Source organism: Mustela putorius, unplaced genomic scaffold (assembly GCF_011764305.1).
Source record: "Mustela putorius furo isolate JIRA1106 unplaced genomic scaffold, ASM1176430v1.1 tig00000129_pilon_pilon_pilon, whole genome shotgun sequence".
Lineage (NCBI taxonomy): Eukaryota > Metazoa > Chordata > Mammalia > Carnivora > Mustelidae > Mustela > Mustela putorius.
Window position 1 is genome coordinate 39,892,874 of NW_025421290.1, and position 20,195 is coordinate 39,913,068.

Genomic DNA, 20,195 nt, shown 5'->3' on the forward strand with positions numbered 1-20,195 from the left:
TGGAATATAAGAAACAAACCCGGGGCTCAGGTCATGGTCTCAGGGTCCTGGGATTGAGCCCCACACCAGGCTCTCTGCTCAGCAGGGAGCTTGCCTCCCCCTCTCTCTCTGCCTGCCTCTCTGCCTACTTGTGATCTCTGTCAAATAAATAAATAAAATCTTTAAAAAAAAAGAAAGAAAGAAAGAAAAGAAACAAACCCAACAGAGAAAAAACAGAAACAAAAACCAGACTCTCACAGACTCTCAGCTAGAGAGAACACGCTGGTGGTTACCAGAGGGGCGGTGGGTGTGAGGATGCATAAAGGGGATTAAGTTGCGCTTGTCATGATGAGCGCTGAGCATAGCATAGCATCGCTGAGTCACTATAATGTCATCTGCCATTAATGTGACACTCTGTTTAATTCCAGTGCAGTTCACACAAACGAACAGGCCTGTCTTCCCAGTTTGGGGAATCAGATTAGGGGCTGCTCAGAAATGTGGAAAAAAAAATTTTTTTCGCCATCGTATTGTCCAATTTGGCAAGCTTACTAAAAATCATGAGTTACCGTTAGAATAGGTGAATTTTATGGTCTATGGTATTTAACCACTTCAAAGTTACTAAATAGATTCATCATAAAATGGAGAAAAAAACGCAAAAAACTAAATACGGACGACAGGAATTTTTATAATGATGTATAACAGGCCATGCCCCAAAACGCTCATTGTTCCGCACCGGGGGGGTGGGGGGGGGAGCGATGGGGAAGGCAGCGGGTGGCAGGGGCGTCCCTTCCTTCCATTTGTTAACGCATGTCAAATTTTCCACAGCGAGCACACTGCTACATAACGGAGGAAATTCATGTAAAAGAAGTGAAGGGGCACCTGGGTGGCTCCGTGGGTTAAGTGTCTGCCTTCGGCTCGGGTCATGATCTCCGGGTCCCGAGATCGAGTCCCGCATCGGGCTCCTTGCTCAGCGGGGAGCCTGCTTCTCCCTCTGCCTACCCCCCACTGATGTTTTCTCATGCGCTCTCTCAAATAGATTAAAAAATTCCATCCCCCTCTGGACTATATCTTGCCAGTCCCCAGGGAATATTTTAAAAATAATTTAGGGTTGGAAAAGTCTAGTAGATAAACGGTAAAATCTGTTTTCATTTCACTGCCTCTCCGGCCCAGGCCAAACCCTGGGACAAGGCGGAGGCCCCTTCCCTCCCCTGTCCCGCCACCCCCTGCTCCACGGCCCACATCCAGCGCTGCAGTCCCAGGCCCCAGCAGCCTGGCAATAGGCTCCTAGTGTCCCCTCCTGGGACTCTTCCCCTCCACCTTCTTGGGCTTTCAGTCCTGCTCCGCTTCCCACACACTCTCTGGGCACCAGGGTCTGCTGGGCGAGTGCCTGACCCTTCGTTTTCATGGCTTTTGGGGGCCCTTGGATTTCTGCAGCCCTGCTCCCCAGCAGGCTCCCGCTCCAACTGCTTCCCCTTCAGTCTGGCCCTCAGGCAGGTGCCTGTCTGTCCTCCTCAAGATCTTTTTCACCCTGTCACTGTTGAACTCCAAAGCTTTCAGGGGCTCCCCTGGGCCTATCAGACAATTTGATCTGCAGCCCAGCCTGAGGTCCCCAGCCCTAAGAGCACCAGCCCCTGGACAGAACTCCGGCCACCATCCCTATATCCTGGCTGAGGGCAGGTTCGGGGGTCCCTGCTGGCCTCAGTCAGAGCAACTGAGTACTTGGAATGTGACCAGAGTGACTGAGAAACCACGTTTTACATTTATTCTCATTAGAATTAATTTAATTTTAAACTTAAAAACTGACAATTCATTTACTAGAAAATACTTCAGTTGTTGGGAAGATGTCCTAAGTGGTTGGGAACAACTTGGGTATGTGAATCTACTTTTCCAACTGTACATCCTATAAAATCTAAATATAGATCAAGTATGCCACTGAAATTCTGCATCTGAATTAAGAAATGCTCTGAACATCGACGTGGATGGAATTAGAGGGTATCATGCCTAGCGAAATAAGTCAAGCAGAGAAAGACAACTATCATATGATCTCCCTGATATGAGGAAGTGGAGATGCAACATAGGGGGTTTGGGGGTAGGAGAAGAATAAATGAAACAAGATGGGATCGGGAGGGAGACAAACCATAAGTGGCTCTTAATCTCACAAAACAAACTGAGGGTTGCTGGGGGGAGGGGGGTTGGGAGAAGCGGGGTGGGGTTATGGACATTGGGGAGGGTATGTGCTTTGGTGAGTGCTGTGAAGTGTGTAGACCTGGCGATTCACAGACCTGTAACCCCTGGGGATAAAAATATATGTTTATTAAAAAAAATTAAAAATTGGGACGCCTGGGTGGCTCAGAGGGTTAAGCCGCTGTCTTCGGCTCGGGTCATGATCCCGGGGTCCTGGGATCGAGCCCCAAATCGGGCTCTCTGCTCAGCAGGGAGCCTGCTTCCTCCTCTCTCTCTGCCTGCCTCTCTGCCTGCTTGTCATCTCTCTCTGTCAAATAAATAAATAAAATCTTAAAAAATAAAATAAAATAAAAAATTATAAATAAAAAAAGAAATGCTCTGAACAATAAATATATTCAATTCAGAAGATTTTTTAATCTTGTGAAAAAAGAATATAAAATAGCCTATTCAATAGTTTTTATACTAATTACATGTTAAAAATATTTAAGGTTAAATAAAACATTATTTAAATTTAAAAAACATTTTTAAGCAATCTCTACACATGACATGGGGCTCAAACTCACCACCCCAAGTTCAAGAGTTGCACGCTCTTCTGACTGAGCCCCTTAAATGTAATTCTTTTCTTTTTTTCTTTCTTTTTAAAAGTAGGCTCCACACGGAGCACAGAGCCCAACTCTGCGCTTGAACTCAGGACCCTGAAATCAAGACCCGAGCTAAGATCAAGAGTCAGATGCCTCACCAACTGAGCCACCCAGGAACTCTAGAAACAGCCTAAATTCTAACTTCCCGAGCATCATGGACTTCCGTAGAGTAATCACGGGGCTAGAGAATGTTCACACACCAAGTGGCTTTAAGGAGGAAAAGCCCATACGAAAGTCTGCTCACATGACCCAGCAGCATGCTAACGAATATTCCCACTAAAGCAGGGATCGGGGCCATTTCACTGGTCTCTATGCTGCTTTCCTAATTCCTCCAAATTTTCCACAATAAACCTAGACTATTTTATTAAAAATAGCCATTAAGTTTATTTTACAATTCAGTCTGGCCTGAAAAGCACTATTAACCCCATTGTACAGATCGGCAAACCGACCATCAGGGAGGAGAGGCGCTTGCCGCGGGGCCACACCGCTGGGCCACACCGCGGGGCCACACCGCGGGGCCACACCGCTGGTCAGCGATGGAGCAGAGATTGAAACTTAGGCTCGCTGTCAAGTCCAGGCCCCTGGTTCTTGGCCACTGTGCCCTGTGCTTCCCTTGGAGCGTCACCAGCTCGGCTCACAGGGGGCCCCCAGCAGGAGCACATCCGGGCCAGACACACCTCCCTGTGGTAGCAGGAGGCCACCATCCCCACTCGCTCCCCCAGCTGAGCCGCATCCCATGTTTTTCCTCAATAGCACAACCTCACACCAAGCAAGTACTGGCCTCTGGGCCCTTCCCCTGCAGCTCCCCGGGCCTGGGGCATCTTCCTGCCAGCGGGGATGGGGGTGAGGAGAAGGGGAAGACAAGGGTAGCAGCGGGGCGTACTCACTCACTCAGTCATTCGGTGAACGTTTGCTGAATACCCGACTCGTGCTAAGCTCTGGGGCCCGGGGGCGTGTCAATAGCAAGGAGGAAGTCAAGGATCTGAGCCTCCAGGAGCCGCTAGCTAGGAGGCCAGACAAGCCAGGCACGATGATGGCCGGGGCATGGGGAGCCTGGCCGGCGCCCCTGCTCTTACCTGGAGGCAGATGGCAGGGCTGCGTGTTACAGGGCTCGGCCTCCCTGGGCTTGGAGAGCTGCAGGCTCCCACAGAGGCCGGGAGACCCGAGGGCACAGATGACCTGGCGTCTCCGGGTCCCCGCGCCGCAGCTCTTGGAACACTGGGGCCCACGGGGTGGGCGTGGGAAGAAAGGACAGGCTCAGAAAAGGAGCAAGACCCTGGGGCTGGGGGTCCCCACAAGGAAAAGAGGGAGGGGGAAAATGCCTGGGAGGCAGGCCAGACCCAGGGGAGGTCACGTGTCCAGCGGCCTGGACCAGGACCAGGCCTGGGTGGCAGGAAGGAGCGGGGGAAGAGGCAAGCACTCACCAGACCCCAGGCGCCGACACGCCAGGCCTGCTCATGCGTTGGGGGACAGTCTTCACGCACACAGGGCTCCGTGATGGGGGGACGGTCCTCCGCGGGGCATGCTGCGGCGTGGAGCGGAGACCCCTCATCACTGCGGCAGGTGACGCTCCGCCTCCGGACCCCGGCACCGCAGCTGACAGAGCACTGCAAGGACCAGGCTGTCGGCGGGAGCTTGCTTGTCCTCCCCCGCGCAGAGGGGCCATGCCAGGTCAGACAGCCAGACCCCCACCCACCCACCCCTGGCCCACATCCAGCTCCTAGGCTCAGAGAAGCTGAACCCCTCTTCTGAGGTCACATAGCCTACACCACGGCTGCTGTCACCAAGCTTAGGGACATTTTCCACATTTCCCTGTTCGAGACTTGAACATATGTGGGTGCTGGAAGCAGAGACCAGCAGCACCAGTCAGTGCCAGCTCCTCCTCGGCCCCCCCCACCCCAGCAAGGTCCCCGGCTGCTGCTTCATGGCAAGACAAAGTCTGTCCCACCCCGCCCGGGATCCTGGAGAAGGAGGGAGAGTCCAAACACCTGCTCCTAGTCCCAGCCCTGGCAACAGCTTCCAAGACCATCTAGCAGGTCACTTTACCTCCCAGGATCTACCTCCCTAGCGGAGGCCAAGCCTCCCTGCCCAGCTCTGCTGCGGCCCCAGCCCATAGACCCGGGGCCCGATTCGGTCCCTACCCCGCCGGGCAGAGGCTCACCTCCCCCCAGGGCTCCACTGTCCAGGCTGCGCAGCGCTGCAGATTGCAGGCCCGGGTGGCAGGGGGCTTCCCAGGCTGGCCTGCGCACTCCGCCTCCCCGGTGGCCTCCTGGCTGCCTGCCCCATCGGATGAGACGCAGTAGACAGAGCGGGACTGGGAGCCGCCGCCACAGGAGGCCGAGCAGGGTGACCAGGGCCCCGTCTTCCAGCTGCGGGGAGAGGAATCCGGTAAGGCTGGCCCAGCGGCAGGGGCTGGAGTCCAGGCCCAAGGGAGCCCCAGCTGTCACACACAGGAGTGCGCTGGGGATCCCCCAAGCCTGGCCCATGCTAACATCTGGGCCTGCACAGGTGTGGGGGTAGAAAGTTCTGCATAAAAGGCCAAGCGCCCGCTCTGCCTGCCATCTCTTGCCACCGAGCTCTGGTCCCTACAACACAGAGCCTGGCTGCTCCCCTCTTAGCTTTCCTGTCCTCCTCACCAGGGTCCCTGTCATCCCCAGCCAGACTCCATTGCCTCTGTGTCTGCCCTTGTTGGGAGCATCTCCTAGAGCGGCCCTGGGGCACGGGAGGAAAGGGCAGCCCCAGCAGCGCCGTGCGAAGCCAAGCCCACCACCATCCTGCAAGGCCAGCTGCCACCGAAGCCAGGAGGGCAGAAGGACTGCGCCGGCCCCGCAGGGAACCTGCGGCCTGCAGATTACCTGTTCCTGCGTGCACGCTGGGCCCCAGCAAGGGGCCACGCTCTGGGCCGGTGCAGGTAAGAGGTCCTTCGTGCATGAACAAAGGCATTACTGATGCCCACAGGCCCCCTGGCCCACTTCCTGGTATCTGTCGAGCCAAGTCCCCTGCCGGCTCGGACAGGGCTTCCAGTACCTTCCCCCCGCTTGCCCACCACCAGCCTGGACACTCTGGGCCCTGTGTGGGCACACACGGGTGGACAGAATAGCCCCGGATCTCACGCTCATGCACACACACACACACACACACACCCCTGCTGCTTCCTGCAGTGACAGCTGCCTCCTCTCCACTCTGCCCCAGCTGTAGGAACAACCCACCTGTTTGCTCAACACCTGGAGTTGCCTAGAGACCCCAGTGCCTTCCCACCCAAGTGCTTGGGCCCCACCGTGGGGGCACTGGCAAGGGCCTCACCGCTTGGTCTGCGGGCAGGGGTGAGTGCTACAGGGGCGGCGGTCGGCCGGCCGCAGCTGATGCTGGCACATGCGGTCAGGGTAGACCTCGTTGTCAGTGGTGCAGAACACCGGGCGGGACTGGTGACCTGCAGAGGCCCGGCCATCACGGGCAGGTGATCAGTCAACAGTCACCAAAGGCGAACTCTGGGCTGGGCACCGTTCTGCATGCATTCCAAGCGTCATCTTGATCAAGCCTCAGATGACCTCCTGGGATAAATGCCATCATTATCCCCAATTTACAGAGGAGGAAACTGAGGCTTGAGAGGTGTTATGTGCAGGTGCTGGTACCCTGCTCTAACCTCTGGTCACCCATTCAGGGCTGAGCCTCTGCTGCCCAGGGAATACAGTGTCCTCTGAGATGCCACCACCTCTGGGAAGCCTTCTCTGGTTCTCTGAGCTTGGAGGGTGGGTAGGAGGGGACCCTTTGTGGATTCCCTGAGCCCTGGGTGCCCCCACGTGGCTCCTAGGACATGCAGACGGCTCACCTCCCCCGCACTCGGCACTGCAGTCACTCCATGAGCCGTGGCTCCAGTGGAAGCCAGACGGGGAGCTGCCCAGGGGCAGGTGGTACTCGTAGCGCACACCGGGGTTGGGCTCCTGGCTGAGGAGCTGTGCGGGAGGGTCCTCGCTGAGGCAGGCCCGCCCCCCCCCGGGACCCGCCCCCCTTGGCCTGGCCTCCCCGAGTGCCCCCGCCACCCGCCAGCCCCTCACCTCGATGACCAGGGGCTCGGAGGTGGGGCCGCGAGCATAGAGCCGCTCAGGGGCCAGGTCCCCCTCGGCCCCGCGCTCGTAGTGCAGGACGGTGCTGGCTGCGGGCAGGGCCCACGCGTCCCCGATGGTCCAGTGCCCGTTGAGGTAGTATTCTCCCCGCACGCTCTTCACCGCTGCACACGTGTGAGCCCCAGGTCAGCTGCCACGGAGGGACCCGCCGCACGGCCACCGCCCAGACTCACCCCAGCCCGCACTCACCCAGGAAATTCCTGCTGGCCGCCACCTCCTCCACGCGGATGCTGGTGGCCCCCGCGGGAATGATGAGCATCTGGTTGTAGCCTGCGGGGGCAGAGACACACTTTGGGACCACCCACGCCCCTGGCAGCACGGCCAGGGTCAGGGACAGTGGCAGGCCTGACTGGGAAGGGGGAGGGGACAGCTGAGGGCCAGGGAGAAGGGGTGAGGAGGGGTACCCAGCCGTTGGCCGTGGGAGCCTGCACTGGGTCAGGAGGCAGAGATCCTTACCAGCCCAAGCCCACAGGCTCCAGTGAGAGCCTTGGACCTCCACCCTAAGGCCTGACCTGAGGGCCAGATCAGACGCCTGCAGGGCCACCAGGGTGACTCAGCTGGAGCGGAAGTCAGGCAAGGAAGGGACAGGCGACAGACCCTCGCCTCAACTGCCTGCGGGCCCCGCCCCCGACAACCCTCACCTCTGCTGAGGTCATTGGCATCAAAGGTGCCTGTGACGGGGTAGCAGGTCCTGCCGTCACCCCCACACTGCAGACACTTGTCCTCCTCTTCTGCGGAGTCGAGGTTGTAGTCACAGCCCACGACCTACCAGGCAGAGATGAATGAAGAGGAGAAGAAAGACCCCAGAGGTCACGGACACAGGAGGATTTGAACCCAAATCACTGCTCAGATCAGGGGGGGCAGTAGTTATTCATCGCCCACTAAGGCCGAGTGATCTGGCCTGTGGCTGACAGTTGACCCCTTTCCCCCGGCTCAGCACCCGTCTCCCCTTCTCTGGCAACAATACGTTTTCGTTTGGGGCCCGGGAGGGGGACCTCCCAGGTTGCACAAACTCCCCAACAGTGAATGTGGGGCAAGTCAGTGGGTTCCACGCCATGCTCCAAGTACGTCGTTCACAGGGCTCCCCCAGCCCAGACAAATCTGGGGCAACTCTGGGTCGCTGGGGCCCCTAAGAAGTAGATGCCCTTTCCAGCCAGAGCTGGGAGCTGCTGCTGGCCCTCTGCATACCTCCCAGGATCCCAGCGTGGACCCAGAGGAGAGAAAAGCCCAGAGGCGAGGAGACATTTCCAGCCCCTGCAGCCAGCCAGACCAGCCCTGGAGGGCTTTCTTCCCCTTTGTCAGTTTTCATGGGGTTTCTATAACTTGCCACCCAGACGGGTGCTCCTGTTGGGGTGCTTGGTCGCAAAGGGCAAAGGGGTCACAGGGCATCTGTGATGCAAAGACACCTCAAAGCTGCCCATGAGAAGACATTAAGCTCCTGAGAGCCTCTGGTGCAGGGCAGGGAGACATCCCACCATACGCCCCAGGCCAGCCCGCATGGGAGAGGGGGCAGGAGCACCACGTACCCGGCAGCTGCCATCCACACAGACGTCCCGTGTGCCAGGCTCACAGGGTGTCCCATCCACAACAGCCTCCCTGTGCTTGAAGTAGAAGTTCTCCCCCTTGGGAATGCAGTTCAGCTCACACTTGTCCGGGGCTGAGGCAGACAGAGGGGGAAACTGAGATCCCAAGCAAGCAGCAAGTCCTCTCCTGGGTACAGTGAAGGGAGGGCGGGGCCAGAAGCACACGCGTGGGGTCGGGGTTGCGGAGAGAAAGCCCTTGCCTAGGCTCTCCCAGGGGGAGAGAATCCCACTCCACCCCACCCCCGCTGGAAACAACGTTCACAAAACCGCAGCCTCCCTGGGGATCAAGTGGAAGATAAATCCCAGGATCGGGAAAAAGCTAGCCCCTTGGAAAGGTCTGTCACAGCCTTATAATCAGCCCATGTGTTAACAATCCGCTCCTCAAAGTCAGTTACTAATAGACCAGAAGGCAGGTGGGCTGTGCTGTAACGTACTGGACCATACGGTTACGTGGGGAGACGCATCTCCCACACAATGCAGAATGGGGCTACATAATAATTACAAATATGTATGTGTTTATAGAGACAAAAATGTGAAGAGGGCTAGATGGAATGTGAGGGCAAATCCAAGGAGAGGCGTGGGGTCAAGGTCACTTAGGAGTTTTCATTTTTATAGCCACCTAAATATTATATACACGTTGTTTAAACAGCCAAAAGTCCTACTAGGAATGCAGTCACCTGCACCACAGAGAAGGCATCCCTCCGTGACCCTTTCTTCTGTGTTCTGGTTTTTCTACATGGGTGTATTTAGGGCACCTGGGGGGTGTAGTCGGTTGAGCATCTGACTCGATTTCAGCTCAGATGATGATCTCAGGTTGTGGGGTCGAGCCCCGAGGAGGGCTCCACACGGGGCATAGCGTCTGCTTAGAATTCTCTCTCCCTCCCTCTTCTTGCATGATCGCTCCCTCTCAAGTAAATAAATCTTTTATAAAACATGGATGGCAGTGCCTGGGTGGCTCAGTGGGTTAAGCCTCTGCCTTCAGCTCAGGTCATGATCTCAGGGTCTTGGGATCGAGCCCCGCATCGGGCTCTCTGCTCAGTGGGGAGCCGCTTCCTCCTCTCTCTCTCTCTCTGCCTGCCTCTCGGCCTACTTGTGATCTGTCTGTCTGTCAAATACATAAATTTTTTTTAATATGGATACATTCAAATGTATCCATACACTGAGGAGCAGTGAATGCCACAGACTCTAGGGCCACCCCTCCAGCCAAGACCCCGCTCCCCGTGCAGCAGCACACACAGAATATAAATGGTCACGCAGCCAGATGTCATACTCCTCAGGAGTCGGTGGCAATGAGCCATGACCAGTAATACTCAGAAGGAGGAGCCCAAGGGATCTTCTGACACATCTGAAGAGCTTTAGTCACATACATGGGTTTTTTTCTTAACTATATTGCTCTAAAAATTAACCACCCTCCTCAGAGCCACGCAGAGCAAGCCCATGCGCCCCAGGGATCCTGAATAAATGGGCTCTTGCCGTACCAAGCCCCCTGCAGCCCTGACCTTCAGTTGGCCCCCACCTGGCCTGCCCTGACCGGTACCCTAATTCCCCATGGCCTGCAGCACGAGGAACGAGGAACGCCTCCGGAGCAGGCCAGAGAGAGCAGGTCTCCAAGTGGCACAGACACGGCCTAGTGGCCTTGTTTGAAAATGTATAGGATGGAGAAGACTCAAAATGACACCGACCCCGACCCCGTTGTGTTGCGATGAGCACCGGCTGGGGGTCCTGTGAGTTTTCTAAAATGCATCCGACAGAGCGTCTGTAATACGGCGGTAAGCACCGCGCCGTGCACAGTCAGCGGGCACAAGAGATCTGGAGCAGCTGGGCGCGGCAGCAGGGGTGCGGGTGCCGGGACGTCCACTCACCTCCGTAGTACGGCAGCCACTTGTACCATCTTCCCTGGAAGTCCTGGCTGTCGAACTGGGAGCACTGCTCCGCCCGGAAGTCCCTGGCACCCTCTGGGCAGCTCTGCAGGGGAGGGACGTGTGGGGCCTCCACAGGGGTCCGCCCACCCCACTGCACCTGGGGTGGTGGGACTCGTCGCCACCAACCACTCCCTTTACCCCAGCAGCTCGGGACTGGGAGGTGTGGGCCCCCAGGCCTCCTGAATGCTCCCCTGCTGGGGCTTCGGGCTGCTGGAGAGGACGCTGTCATTTTGGGTGGGAAGGGGAGCAAGGGGCTTCCCGCAGCCCAGACTGTGCACCTGCGGGAGGATGCCCCGGGAACTGGGAGGAAAGGAGGGGAGGGGCCCCAGAAGCTGGGGTTCCCACTCCTGCAGGCTTTACCTCGGTGTGGCAAGAGCGGTGGCTCCGGGCCGAGCCCACGCAGCTGGAGCCCCCATCTCTCCTGAAGACGAGAACACCAGGAAGACTTGAACCCCGTGAACCAACACCCCTTCCTCCTCCTCGGGCTCTCCTGCAGGCCACTCGGGGCAGAGGAGGGGGACCTGCACACACAGATCCCCTCAGGCAGACGCGGTGAGCCCTGTGTCTATACTAGACTCAGAAGCGTATCCCGGAGGTCCTCAACTTGGGGCTACCTGCCTCTTAGAGCAAATTTCCAGAGAAGACCCAACTTTGACCTTTGGAGAGAAAGTAAGATGTAATATATACCCGCCCCCCTCCTCCAAGGTCATTCTGCAGTTTAGGGAGCACATGATGCCTGGAGTAAGAGCTCGAGGCTCGGGGTGCCTGGGTGGCTCAGTGGGTTAAAGCCTCTGCCTTCGGCTCAGGTCATGATCCCAGGGTCCTGGGATCAAGCCCCGCATCAGGCTCTCTGCTCAGCTCTCTCTCTGCCTGCCTCTCCCTCTCTCTCTGCCTGCCTCTCTGCCTACTTGTGATCTCTGTCAAATAAATAAATAAAAATCTTAAAAAAAAAAAAAAAAAAGCTCGAGGCTCGTCTTCTTCCCACGAGGAGGTGTTCAGGAAGACTGAGTTCAACCCACCAACAAAGGTCACCCCCACATTGCTTGTGCCCCAGCCTTCACTAGCACGTGCCGGAGCGCAGGGCACATAGCAGGGGCTTAAAACCTCCCTTGAAGTGGGAGACGGCTATACTCAACAGAGACCGAAGGTGGAGGAACTCTGCCCGTTAGGAATTGAAGATTGTTCGTTGGTTTGCCAAGAATTTGCTGCACCTGCCACATGCCAGACATAGCACTGGGAGCTAGGGACTCGGGACTGGGGGCAGCAGGCACAGCTCTAGCTCCCCTGAAACAAGGCTGACTGTCAGAATCAGAGTGTACTCGATTTCAATACTCCAGGCACGCTGCTCCCACAGCAAACCCACGGCTCCATGGGTTCTGCCAGTGCCGTGGCGGGACCCACCTGACCCCTGAGCAGCCCCCCCTACCTCTGGGAGAAACAGGGGCGCTCCCTGACGCTGATGCCCACTCCGCAGGTCCGGCTGCAGGAGCTCCAGGGACCCCAGGGTCCCCAGGTGTCACTCTGCCGTCTCACCTTGGGAGCCTGCAGGAAAAGACACCCTCGGAGGTGTGAGTTGGTACTCAGAGGGCCCCTACCTAAAAACATCCCCCATCTCCGCTTGGGAGCCCGGATTCTCTCTCCCAGCGCAAACACCAGGCGCCCCCAAACACTCAGCACAAGGAGCCAAGGGCCTTACAAACCGCGCTGGCCTCCTGCACCCAGCACCCCTGAGGCAGCTAGCCACTTGTTTGCGGGGAGGGGTACCAGCGGCCAGGAGGGAGGGAGCGAGCCAGCCAGCCAGATGCCCTCCACAAGGGCTGTCTGAGGAAAGAAAGCACAGTTCGCATCAGGCATGTTTTGTTTCCCCATAATTACCCCAACCATGAGCTGCCAGTGGGGGGACGGAATAAGCTCATCCAGGCCTCGCTCCACTGGCCAGTCAAGGTCCTCACCTGCCCCTGATGTTCCCCGAACAAGCCCCTCCCTGCCCAGCCCGCCCAACCGCAAGGCAACTCAGGGACCCTCTTTCTTGCTGTGCTGTTCCCAGGGCTGCTCTGCGCAGGGGTGCGAGAGGGGGCGTGAGCAGAGGCAGAGGAAACCAACCCTGACCAGCCTGGGTTTGCATTTGCACTTTATGCCTCCCCCACAACTGTCGGCACCCAGAAGGGACCCCCCGGGGGGGGGCTCTGCCCCCACCCCAGCCAGAGCCAGCGACAGGAGGCTGCAGAGCTGCGGAGGAGAGCTCAGCATCCCCCCCACCCCCCAGCTCTCATGCTGTGAGCGGGAAGAGGTGGGAGGGGGGTCACTCAGGTGTTTCTAAGGCAGAAAGCCCCTAAGAGGACTCAGGGCATTTTATATCCCTGGACTCATTTCACCTGCAGAGTAACGCGGGTCGGTATTACAACCCCCCCCACGTGGCTACTTAGGTTCATTAAAATCAAACTAAATCAAACCACTTAATTCTTCAGTTGAAATAGCCACGATTCCCGGGCTCAGTGGCCATGGAACCAAGTGTCTATAAGGACAGCAGTTTCAGAACATTTTTTATCATCTCAGAAAGTTCTCTAGGCCATCCCTGCTCTCTCTAGAGCTAAATCCCTAGTGGGGGGGGGGGGACCCGCAAGCAAACAGAGTCAAGCTCAGGACAGCCCAGTTCGGCCCCAGGCAGATGATGGGAAGGGCCATGTAGCCCTGCACCTTGGCTGGAGCCAGCACTGCCCCCTCCCCTTCCTTCCACCTTGGAAGCCAACACCGGGAGTGGGGAGTCCCGGCATTAGGGTGCACCCAGCACCTTCTGAAGGAGGTCGGTGGGGGGGAAGTTGCCAGTGCTGCGCCGGCAGCCGGGAGGGCTGCTCTGGGCCCCTTGGTCAGACAGCTTCAGGTTGCACCCCTTTTTGAAAGAGCTGGGGGGTCCCAGGACTTGGCTTTACCCCAGCTTCCCACAGGAGGTCGCGAACCTTCCGGGCTGGGAGAGGGGGCTCCAAGCCGTGGCGTCCTAAACCCCAGGGCGTCCTCCCAGCTGAGGGTCTGCGCCCCGCCACCCATATCCACCCCCCCACCCGCGCCTTGCACTGCAGCTGGGGGCCCAGGCGGAGCTGTGAGCAGGGCGGCACTCACCCAGGACCTGGGCGCCGGGGCCAGCAGCAGGGGCACGAGCAGGAGCAGCCGCATCTCTGCCTGCGGAAGAGGGCGGGATTGGAGCGGGCGGGGCAGGGCCGGGTCCGCGGGTCTCCGGCAGGGGCGGGTCCGCGGGTCTCCGGCAGGGGCGCGCCCCTTCCTCCCGGTGGCCCACAGGAGACTGCAGGGCCACAGAGGACGGACGGGAGGCCATGGCACTCAGGTGCGGGAGAAGAGGCCGGTCTACCACCGGCTTCTAAATGTTCAAGAGTACCTTCTTTCAGGATTTCAAAGGGGAAAGAAAGAGGGCCGTTAAAAACACTTGTTGAAGGACAGGTTGAGAATCAAAGCAATCAGTCTCAAGGGTTTTAATTTAGCAAGAGGTTCCCTTTTTTAAAAGCCATTATACCTGTTGTTTTTAAGCACAATTTGTGTTTTTTAAGTTTTTTTTTTTAATTTGTTATTTTTTAGAAGATTTTATTTAGGGGCGACTGGGTTAGTCGCCCTGGCTCAGTCCTTAAGCGTCTGCCTTCGGTTCAAGTCATGATCGCAGGATCCTGAGATCCACCTCCGCACTGGGCTCCCTGCTCAGCGGGAAGCCTGCTTTCCCTCTCCGACTCCCTCTGCTCTTTCTTTTTTTTTTTTTTTTTTTAAGATTTTATTTATTTATTTGACAGAGAGAGATTACAAGTAGGCAGAGAGAGAGAGAGGAGGAAGCAGGCTCCCTGCTGAGCAGAGAGCCCGATGCGGGACTCGATCCCAGGACCCTGAGATCATGACCTGAGCCGAAGGCAGTGGCTTAACCCACTGAGCCACCCAGGCGCCCTCCCTCTGCTCTTTCTTTCTGTCTGTCTGTCTGTCTCTCTTTCTCTCGCTGTCAAATAAATAAAATATTTTTTTAATTTAATAAAATAAATAAATAAAATATTTTAAAATTTTATTTATTTATTTATTTATTTGAGCACAAGCAGGGGGAGGGGCAGGGAGAGGGAGCAGATGACCTGCTAAGCAGGGAGTCCTGCCTGGGGCTCCATCCCAGGACTCCAGGATCATGACCTGAGCTGAGGACAGCCGCTTAACCCATGCGCCCGTTAATATACATTTTTTAAAAGAAACTCTCCCAAGATGCCTTTAAAACTCAAAAGCTTTAAAGATGTCAACTGTGGGCACCTGGGTGGCTCAGTGGGTTAAAGCCTCTGCCTTCGGCTCAGGTCATGATCCCAGGATCCTGGGATCGAGCCCCGCATCCAGCTCTCTGCTCAGTAGGGAGCCTGCTTCCTCCTCTCTCTCTGCCTGCCTCTCTGCCTACTTGCAATCTCTGTCAAATAAATAAATAAAATTTAAAAAAAAAAAGACGTTAACTGTATCCTACCTTAAGCCCAAGCCAGTATTTCTCTGCACAACAAAAGCTCCACAAGCCAGTTCTGTAACGTGTGTGTGCGCGCACTTCTGTGTGCGTTGTGGTTTCTGAGTGTGCAGGCTGTGGGTGACTCTGGAGGACACGTGTGAAAGGAAGTGTGTGTAGCATGTGCGTGTGCACAATGTATGTGTGCAGTGTGGCGTGAGTGTGCAAGGAGTGTGTGTATGTGTGCAGTGCCCTGGGTTCTGTCTGCACAGTATGTACCTACATGTGCGTACATGTCACTATTGGAGAATGACATAAGTAATATGTTCCTTCAGTACAAAACATTAAACAAGTACTGACTTGTATGTTAAAATTTTAAAATCTGTAATTCTACCAATGTTATTCATTATTCAAGTATAAAATGACTTCATTTTACAAGGACAAAGTAACATACCTAAGCCAAGTTCAGCAAAATTTAATCTGGCACATTTAGCGACGAACATGCTTCGTTAATTTAGCACAAACAGTGATTCATTTAGCCATTACTTTCACAGTCAAACAAATCAGAGGTTCCTGGGGCTAGCGGGGTGGGGGGAGCGGGCGGCTGACAGGGGTGCCGCCTGCGCCCGCAGCGCCTGTAAGAAGAGCAGCGCGCGGGAGGGGAGGCCCGCGTGGCTCTGAGTGTCTTGTTCTAGAACAAGATGAACGACAAGGGATGCTTCTCTAGAGGAGACCGCGGTTAGGGAGGGAGGTGAGCAGAGCCAAGGGAGAGACTTAAGACAGAAGAGAAGCTTGTGATTGCTGCCCAGTTCTCCCACCGCGGCTGTAACCGCACCAGATCGAGACCCACAGCTGCAATCTCAAGGTCGCGAAAGCCAGAAGGTTATTTCAATTCGCTTGGGAGAAAAACAGAAACAAGACCTCGTGCGACACGAGGGCCAGCCCTGCGGCTCGGACATCGGACCACTCCCGGGGGCTCCCACGGCTTCCTGAGGGCCCGGCCCGCTGCGCCCCCCACTCCCCGGCCCGCAGGGTGGGCTCCTCTCACGTTGTGTCTCCGAGGAACACGGCGCGGCCTGACCAGGGCTTCGCGGCCGGGCGGGTCTGCGCCCGGGGAGGTCAGCCCAGGACCCGCGCCCGGGGACCCTGCGCAGCCCCCCACCGCTCCCCGCGGACACCCGGCCGCCCGAGGCCCGCGCGACGCCCTTCCCCGGCCGCCCCCTACTCAGGAACCTTCCGGGCTTCAGTCGCGAGGAGGCGCCCGCGACCCGCGCTCCTCGCTCGGGGTCCGGCCCACCCGCTCCCCGCCCCCCGCCCCCCGCCCGGGAACGCGGCCGGTGCAGCCCCGGAAGGCGGAAGGTGCGCTTCCCACGCGAGGCGCCGGGGCGACCCGGCACGTGCTGGCCCTGGCGGCACCTCGCGGAGGGGCGCGCTCGGCCTGCGAGCCCGGTGCCTGGGCGGCGCGGGAACCGCGTCCCGCGGACGCAACGGCCGAGGGGGCGGGCGGCGTGGGCGCGGGGCCCGGGGTCGCGCCCCGCTGCCCAGCACGAGCCCCCGGGGCTCCCCGCTCTCCTGCCCGCCGGTGACCGCCCAGCCCCGCCCGAGGGCGCGCCGTGCGGTGCGGTGCGGTGACCCGGGCGACAGCCGGAGGCGGGGTCTCCTCGGGGTGGGAGGGTGGCGTCCCTTCCTCCGACGCGGCTCTGCCCGCGGGCCGGGCGCGGCGCGTTCCTGCAGCAGCAGCCCCGGGCCGAGCCGCCCCTGCCGCCGGGTCCCTGTCCCTCCGCTCTCGTACCTGTCTCGGAGCGCGCAGGGCCCGCAGTGCCGCTCGGTCCGTGCCGCCCCGGGAATGGGAGGTTGGCCCGACGGCGAGGAACGCCTGCGGAGGCTGGACTTTCCCTGCCGCGGGCTGGCCGCCTCCCCGCCCCATCTCCCCCCGCCCGGCCCTGCAGACGCGCATCCCCAGTCCCGGCGGAGGGGCCCCCCCAGGGACCGGTGCCGCATCCCCTTGGGTCGGTGCCAGGGCTTGGCTTGCCCTCCACTCTGCTCTCCTCCAACCTCGGATTCCGTGCGGGCAGACCTCACTCTATTCTGCCTTCCTGGGGTTCTTTGTTTTGGGACTTGGGGGCTTTTTTTTGCCATTTGCTTTATTCCGCTTTGCAGATAAATCGCATTTTCTTTTTTACACACTGAAGGTTTGTGGCGACCCCGCCTGGAGCAAGTCTGTGGGCATCCATTCTTCCAAAAGCATTTGTTCGCTTCGTGTCTCTGTGTTGTATATTGGTAATTCTTGCAATATTTCAAAATTTTTCATGGTGATTAGTGATTATGATGTCCTGAAAGCTCAGATAAGGGTAAGCATTTTTCAGCGATAAGGTACTTTTTTTTTAAATTCGAAAAACTGGTTTTTTAGGGTCACCTGGCTGGCTCAGAGGGTTCAGCATTGATCTCAGAGGTTGTGAGTTTGAGCCCCATCCTGGGCATACAGTTTACCCCAAAATAAATAAATAAATTAATTAATTTTAAAAATTGGTTTTTTAGTCATGCTATCACACACTTAATAGACTACAGTATAGTGTAAACATAAGTTTTATATGCAGCGAGGAACCAAAAATTCGACTCACTTTATTGCAATATTCACTTTATTGTGGCAGTTTGGAGCCACACCTGCAGTATCTTCAAGGTCAGCCTGGATTTCAGGCACGGCTGAGTTTCTCCACGCATGCACTGCTGCATCCTACCCTCCTAGCCAGCTTTCCCCACTGCGGAGAACGCACTCTGGAAGCCCGTTCTCCCTTGCAGACTCCTACTCACCCCTCAAGACCCTGGCCAATCGTCAGCTCTTCTAGAAGCCTTCCCCGCACCATGGCAGGCAAAGCTGGTGCCCAGCTGGCTCCCTCAGTCTCTGTCCCTGTCTGCAGTGGTTTATCGTGGTGCCATGCCCTGTGGGAATCCGAGTCTCTCGACTCAGCTGTCGGCAGAAGATAAATCTTGCCTCCCCGTCACCTGGGCCCAGGGTGCTAGGGAAGATCAAGGTAGGGGCTCAAGAAATGTGATAAATTTAATTTCCTTTCCCAGTTGTCCTATTTCTCAACAAAGGCATTTCTTGCCTGCCACCCCTCTTTTGAAATTGAAAAATCACCTACCTTTCAATTTGTTTTGAAATTGAAAATAGCATTGGCCCTGGGCCACATGGGAGGTGGGAAGTTCACAAGGCGGGTCCCTTTCCCTTACCCTCTTAAACCTTCAGGCCTTTGCTTAGCCCGGCCCCTGGTCATTTCTTCCCCGAGGCCTCCACTGGGGACAGAGATAAGTCACGAGTGAGAGGCCCAACCCTTGTTCAGACCCCCCAGCTCCTGTCAGTCATTTCTCTAGGCTGTCCCTGATATTCAGACAAACACTTATTAAACCATAAACATTTTAATCTGTCCCATTTCTTACCCATCGATGAAGAGAGAAGTGGGAGCAGCTGTGTAAGCAGGGGGCCCCTGGGGAGTGGTGTGAATTCTTAGGCAAAGATAAGCTTGGCAGAGAAAAGGAATGGAATTACCCAAAGCCTGTCTAGAAGAGGAAAACAGTTTCTTCCATTCAAGAAGCCCCACTCCCTGCCCCCATCAGCCAGGAATTTTCTGAGCTTGGTCAAAGGTCCCTGTACAGGAGGAGGAAGCCGCTTCTCCAGCCCTGGGCTGAGTAGCTGAGACACCACCTTCCTTCCTGGCCTCTTCGTGATTTTCCTCAGTGAGCCCTTCTCAGACACCCAAGCCCGTGATTGCTTCTCCCCACCCTGGCTGCAAAGGAGACCCTGAGTGTGGGGAGGCAGAGCCCACACACAGTGCTTGGACCCCCTAGCAAGGCCCCAACGGTTACTGGCTTGGGCAAGTAGTCCCCGTCTCCAAGCCTCAGTTCCGCTCCCCGAGAGGGACATGGTGAGTTCAGGGCCCAGCACATAATGGTTCATCAAAAACTGGTGGGCAAAGGGGCACCTGGGTGGCTCAGTGGGTTAAGCCTCTGCCTTCAGCTCAGGTCATGATCCCAAGGTCCTGGGATCAAGTCCCACATCGGGCTCTCTGCTCAGCAGGGAGCCCGCTTCTCCCTCTCTCTCTGCCTGCTTCTCTGCCTACTTGTGCTCTCTGTCAAATAAATGAGTAAAATCTTAAAAAAAAAAAGAACACTTCCCATTTGAGGATTTCTCCATTTTTCTCTCTACTTTTTCCTCACCCCCCACACATACATCCATTTCCCTTGATAGCGTCAAAGTTGGGGGAAGGTGGGGGGTGCTGAAGTCTCCTGCCCAGTCTGCCCCTGCACTTGACGCTGTGCTTCCAGCTCCCACACTAATCTCTTCCCCTGCCTCTCTTGCCACCATATCCAAGTCAGGACCTTGCAACACCACGCAAGACCGCCAGAGTGAGAAGTCCAATGCTCAGTATGTCTGACGAGGCTGTCGTAAGATACGCTAGCTGGCCTTTGGAGGGGAGGTTTATCCTCAAAGCTGGGACAGAATTAGAACCCCCCACCCCGACCCTTCCTGCAGACATGAGGGCTGTCCAAAAAGAACAGGTCCTGGGATGTCCTTCAGTGCCATCAGGCCTGACATGGACCCTACCTTATCTGCCCCATTCTCAATCCAGATCCTGGGACAGGGCATCAGGAGGGAGGGGGAGCCCAGGTGAGGAAACTGGAGATGGGGAGGGGGGGAATCCGAGTCCAGACAGCAGGTACAGGGATGCAAGAAGGGGGCTTTCCAGAAAACCTGTCCTGATTGCCTCCCGCCCAGCAGCTCCACCCTGAGAGCTCATCCCTTTCCTTCCACCCAGGAACACACACACACACACACACACACACACACGTACATGCACACACATGCACATACACTGTAGGGATCGGGCTACATTACCCTTTGCGGAAATTAACTGCATGGGCTCCTGAAGACATTGGGGGGCAGGTATGAGGAGTGCCCCCTCTCCCACCCTCTGCTTCCTGAGAGGGAGAAGGATTTGGGGCTCAGGCCCCCACAAAGCTCAGTGTGGTCTATGGGACCAGCCTAGAGGGTCCCTCTCAGCTCAGGGTGGGGGCCCCGGCCCCCAGAGTAGCTAAGTGCGGGTGGCCTGGGGGCCCCCGTCAATGATCGAGAGCGACAGAGGGCAAGCAGACAGAGGTCTGCTCTTGTTGCAGACCCTGCCCACCTGGCTCAGCATCTCCTGCTCTGTGGCTGCTGTCCCCGCCAGCTGCCAGGGAGGGGCCCTGGATGGGGACCCCCACCGACCAACTGCCAAGCTGTGGGGCCCTTCCTCTTGGTCTCT

General features: G+C 57.1%; 1 protein-coding gene across 9 annotated transcripts in view; it reads right to left on the minus strand.

The window, feature by feature from the left end:
- The window catches only part of PAPLN (papilin, proteoglycan like sulfated glycoprotein), a 32,896-nt gene extending 16,118 nt beyond the window's left edge, over positions 1-16,778 (minus strand). For 5 of the 9 annotated variants that reach the window (XR_006604531.1, XR_006604532.1, XM_004754840.3 and 2 more), the window contains exons 1-13: positions 11,860-13,540; positions 10,794-10,854; positions 10,374-10,476; positions 8,455-8,585; positions 7,570-7,693; positions 7,118-7,198; positions 6,860-7,032; positions 6,634-6,757; positions 6,108-6,234; positions 5,660-5,725; positions 4,966-5,173; positions 4,229-4,411; positions 3,881-4,022 (exon numbers count right to left, since the gene is read on the minus strand). Coding sequence is in view for 7 of the 9 variants with exons in the window: in XM_004754840.3 (XP_004754897.2) it covers positions 3,881-4,022; positions 4,229-4,411; positions 4,966-5,173; positions 5,660-5,725; positions 6,108-6,234; positions 6,634-6,757; positions 6,860-7,032; positions 7,118-7,198; positions 7,570-7,693; positions 8,455-8,585; positions 10,374-10,476; positions 10,794-10,854; positions 11,860-12,038 (1,702 nt within the window). In the remaining 2 variants the exon portion in view is untranslated. The other 4 variants (XM_004754837.3, XM_004754839.3, XM_045072643.1 and 1 more) reach the window with 4 other exon arrangements.
- Positions 16,779-20,195: the final 3,417 nt, after the last annotated feature.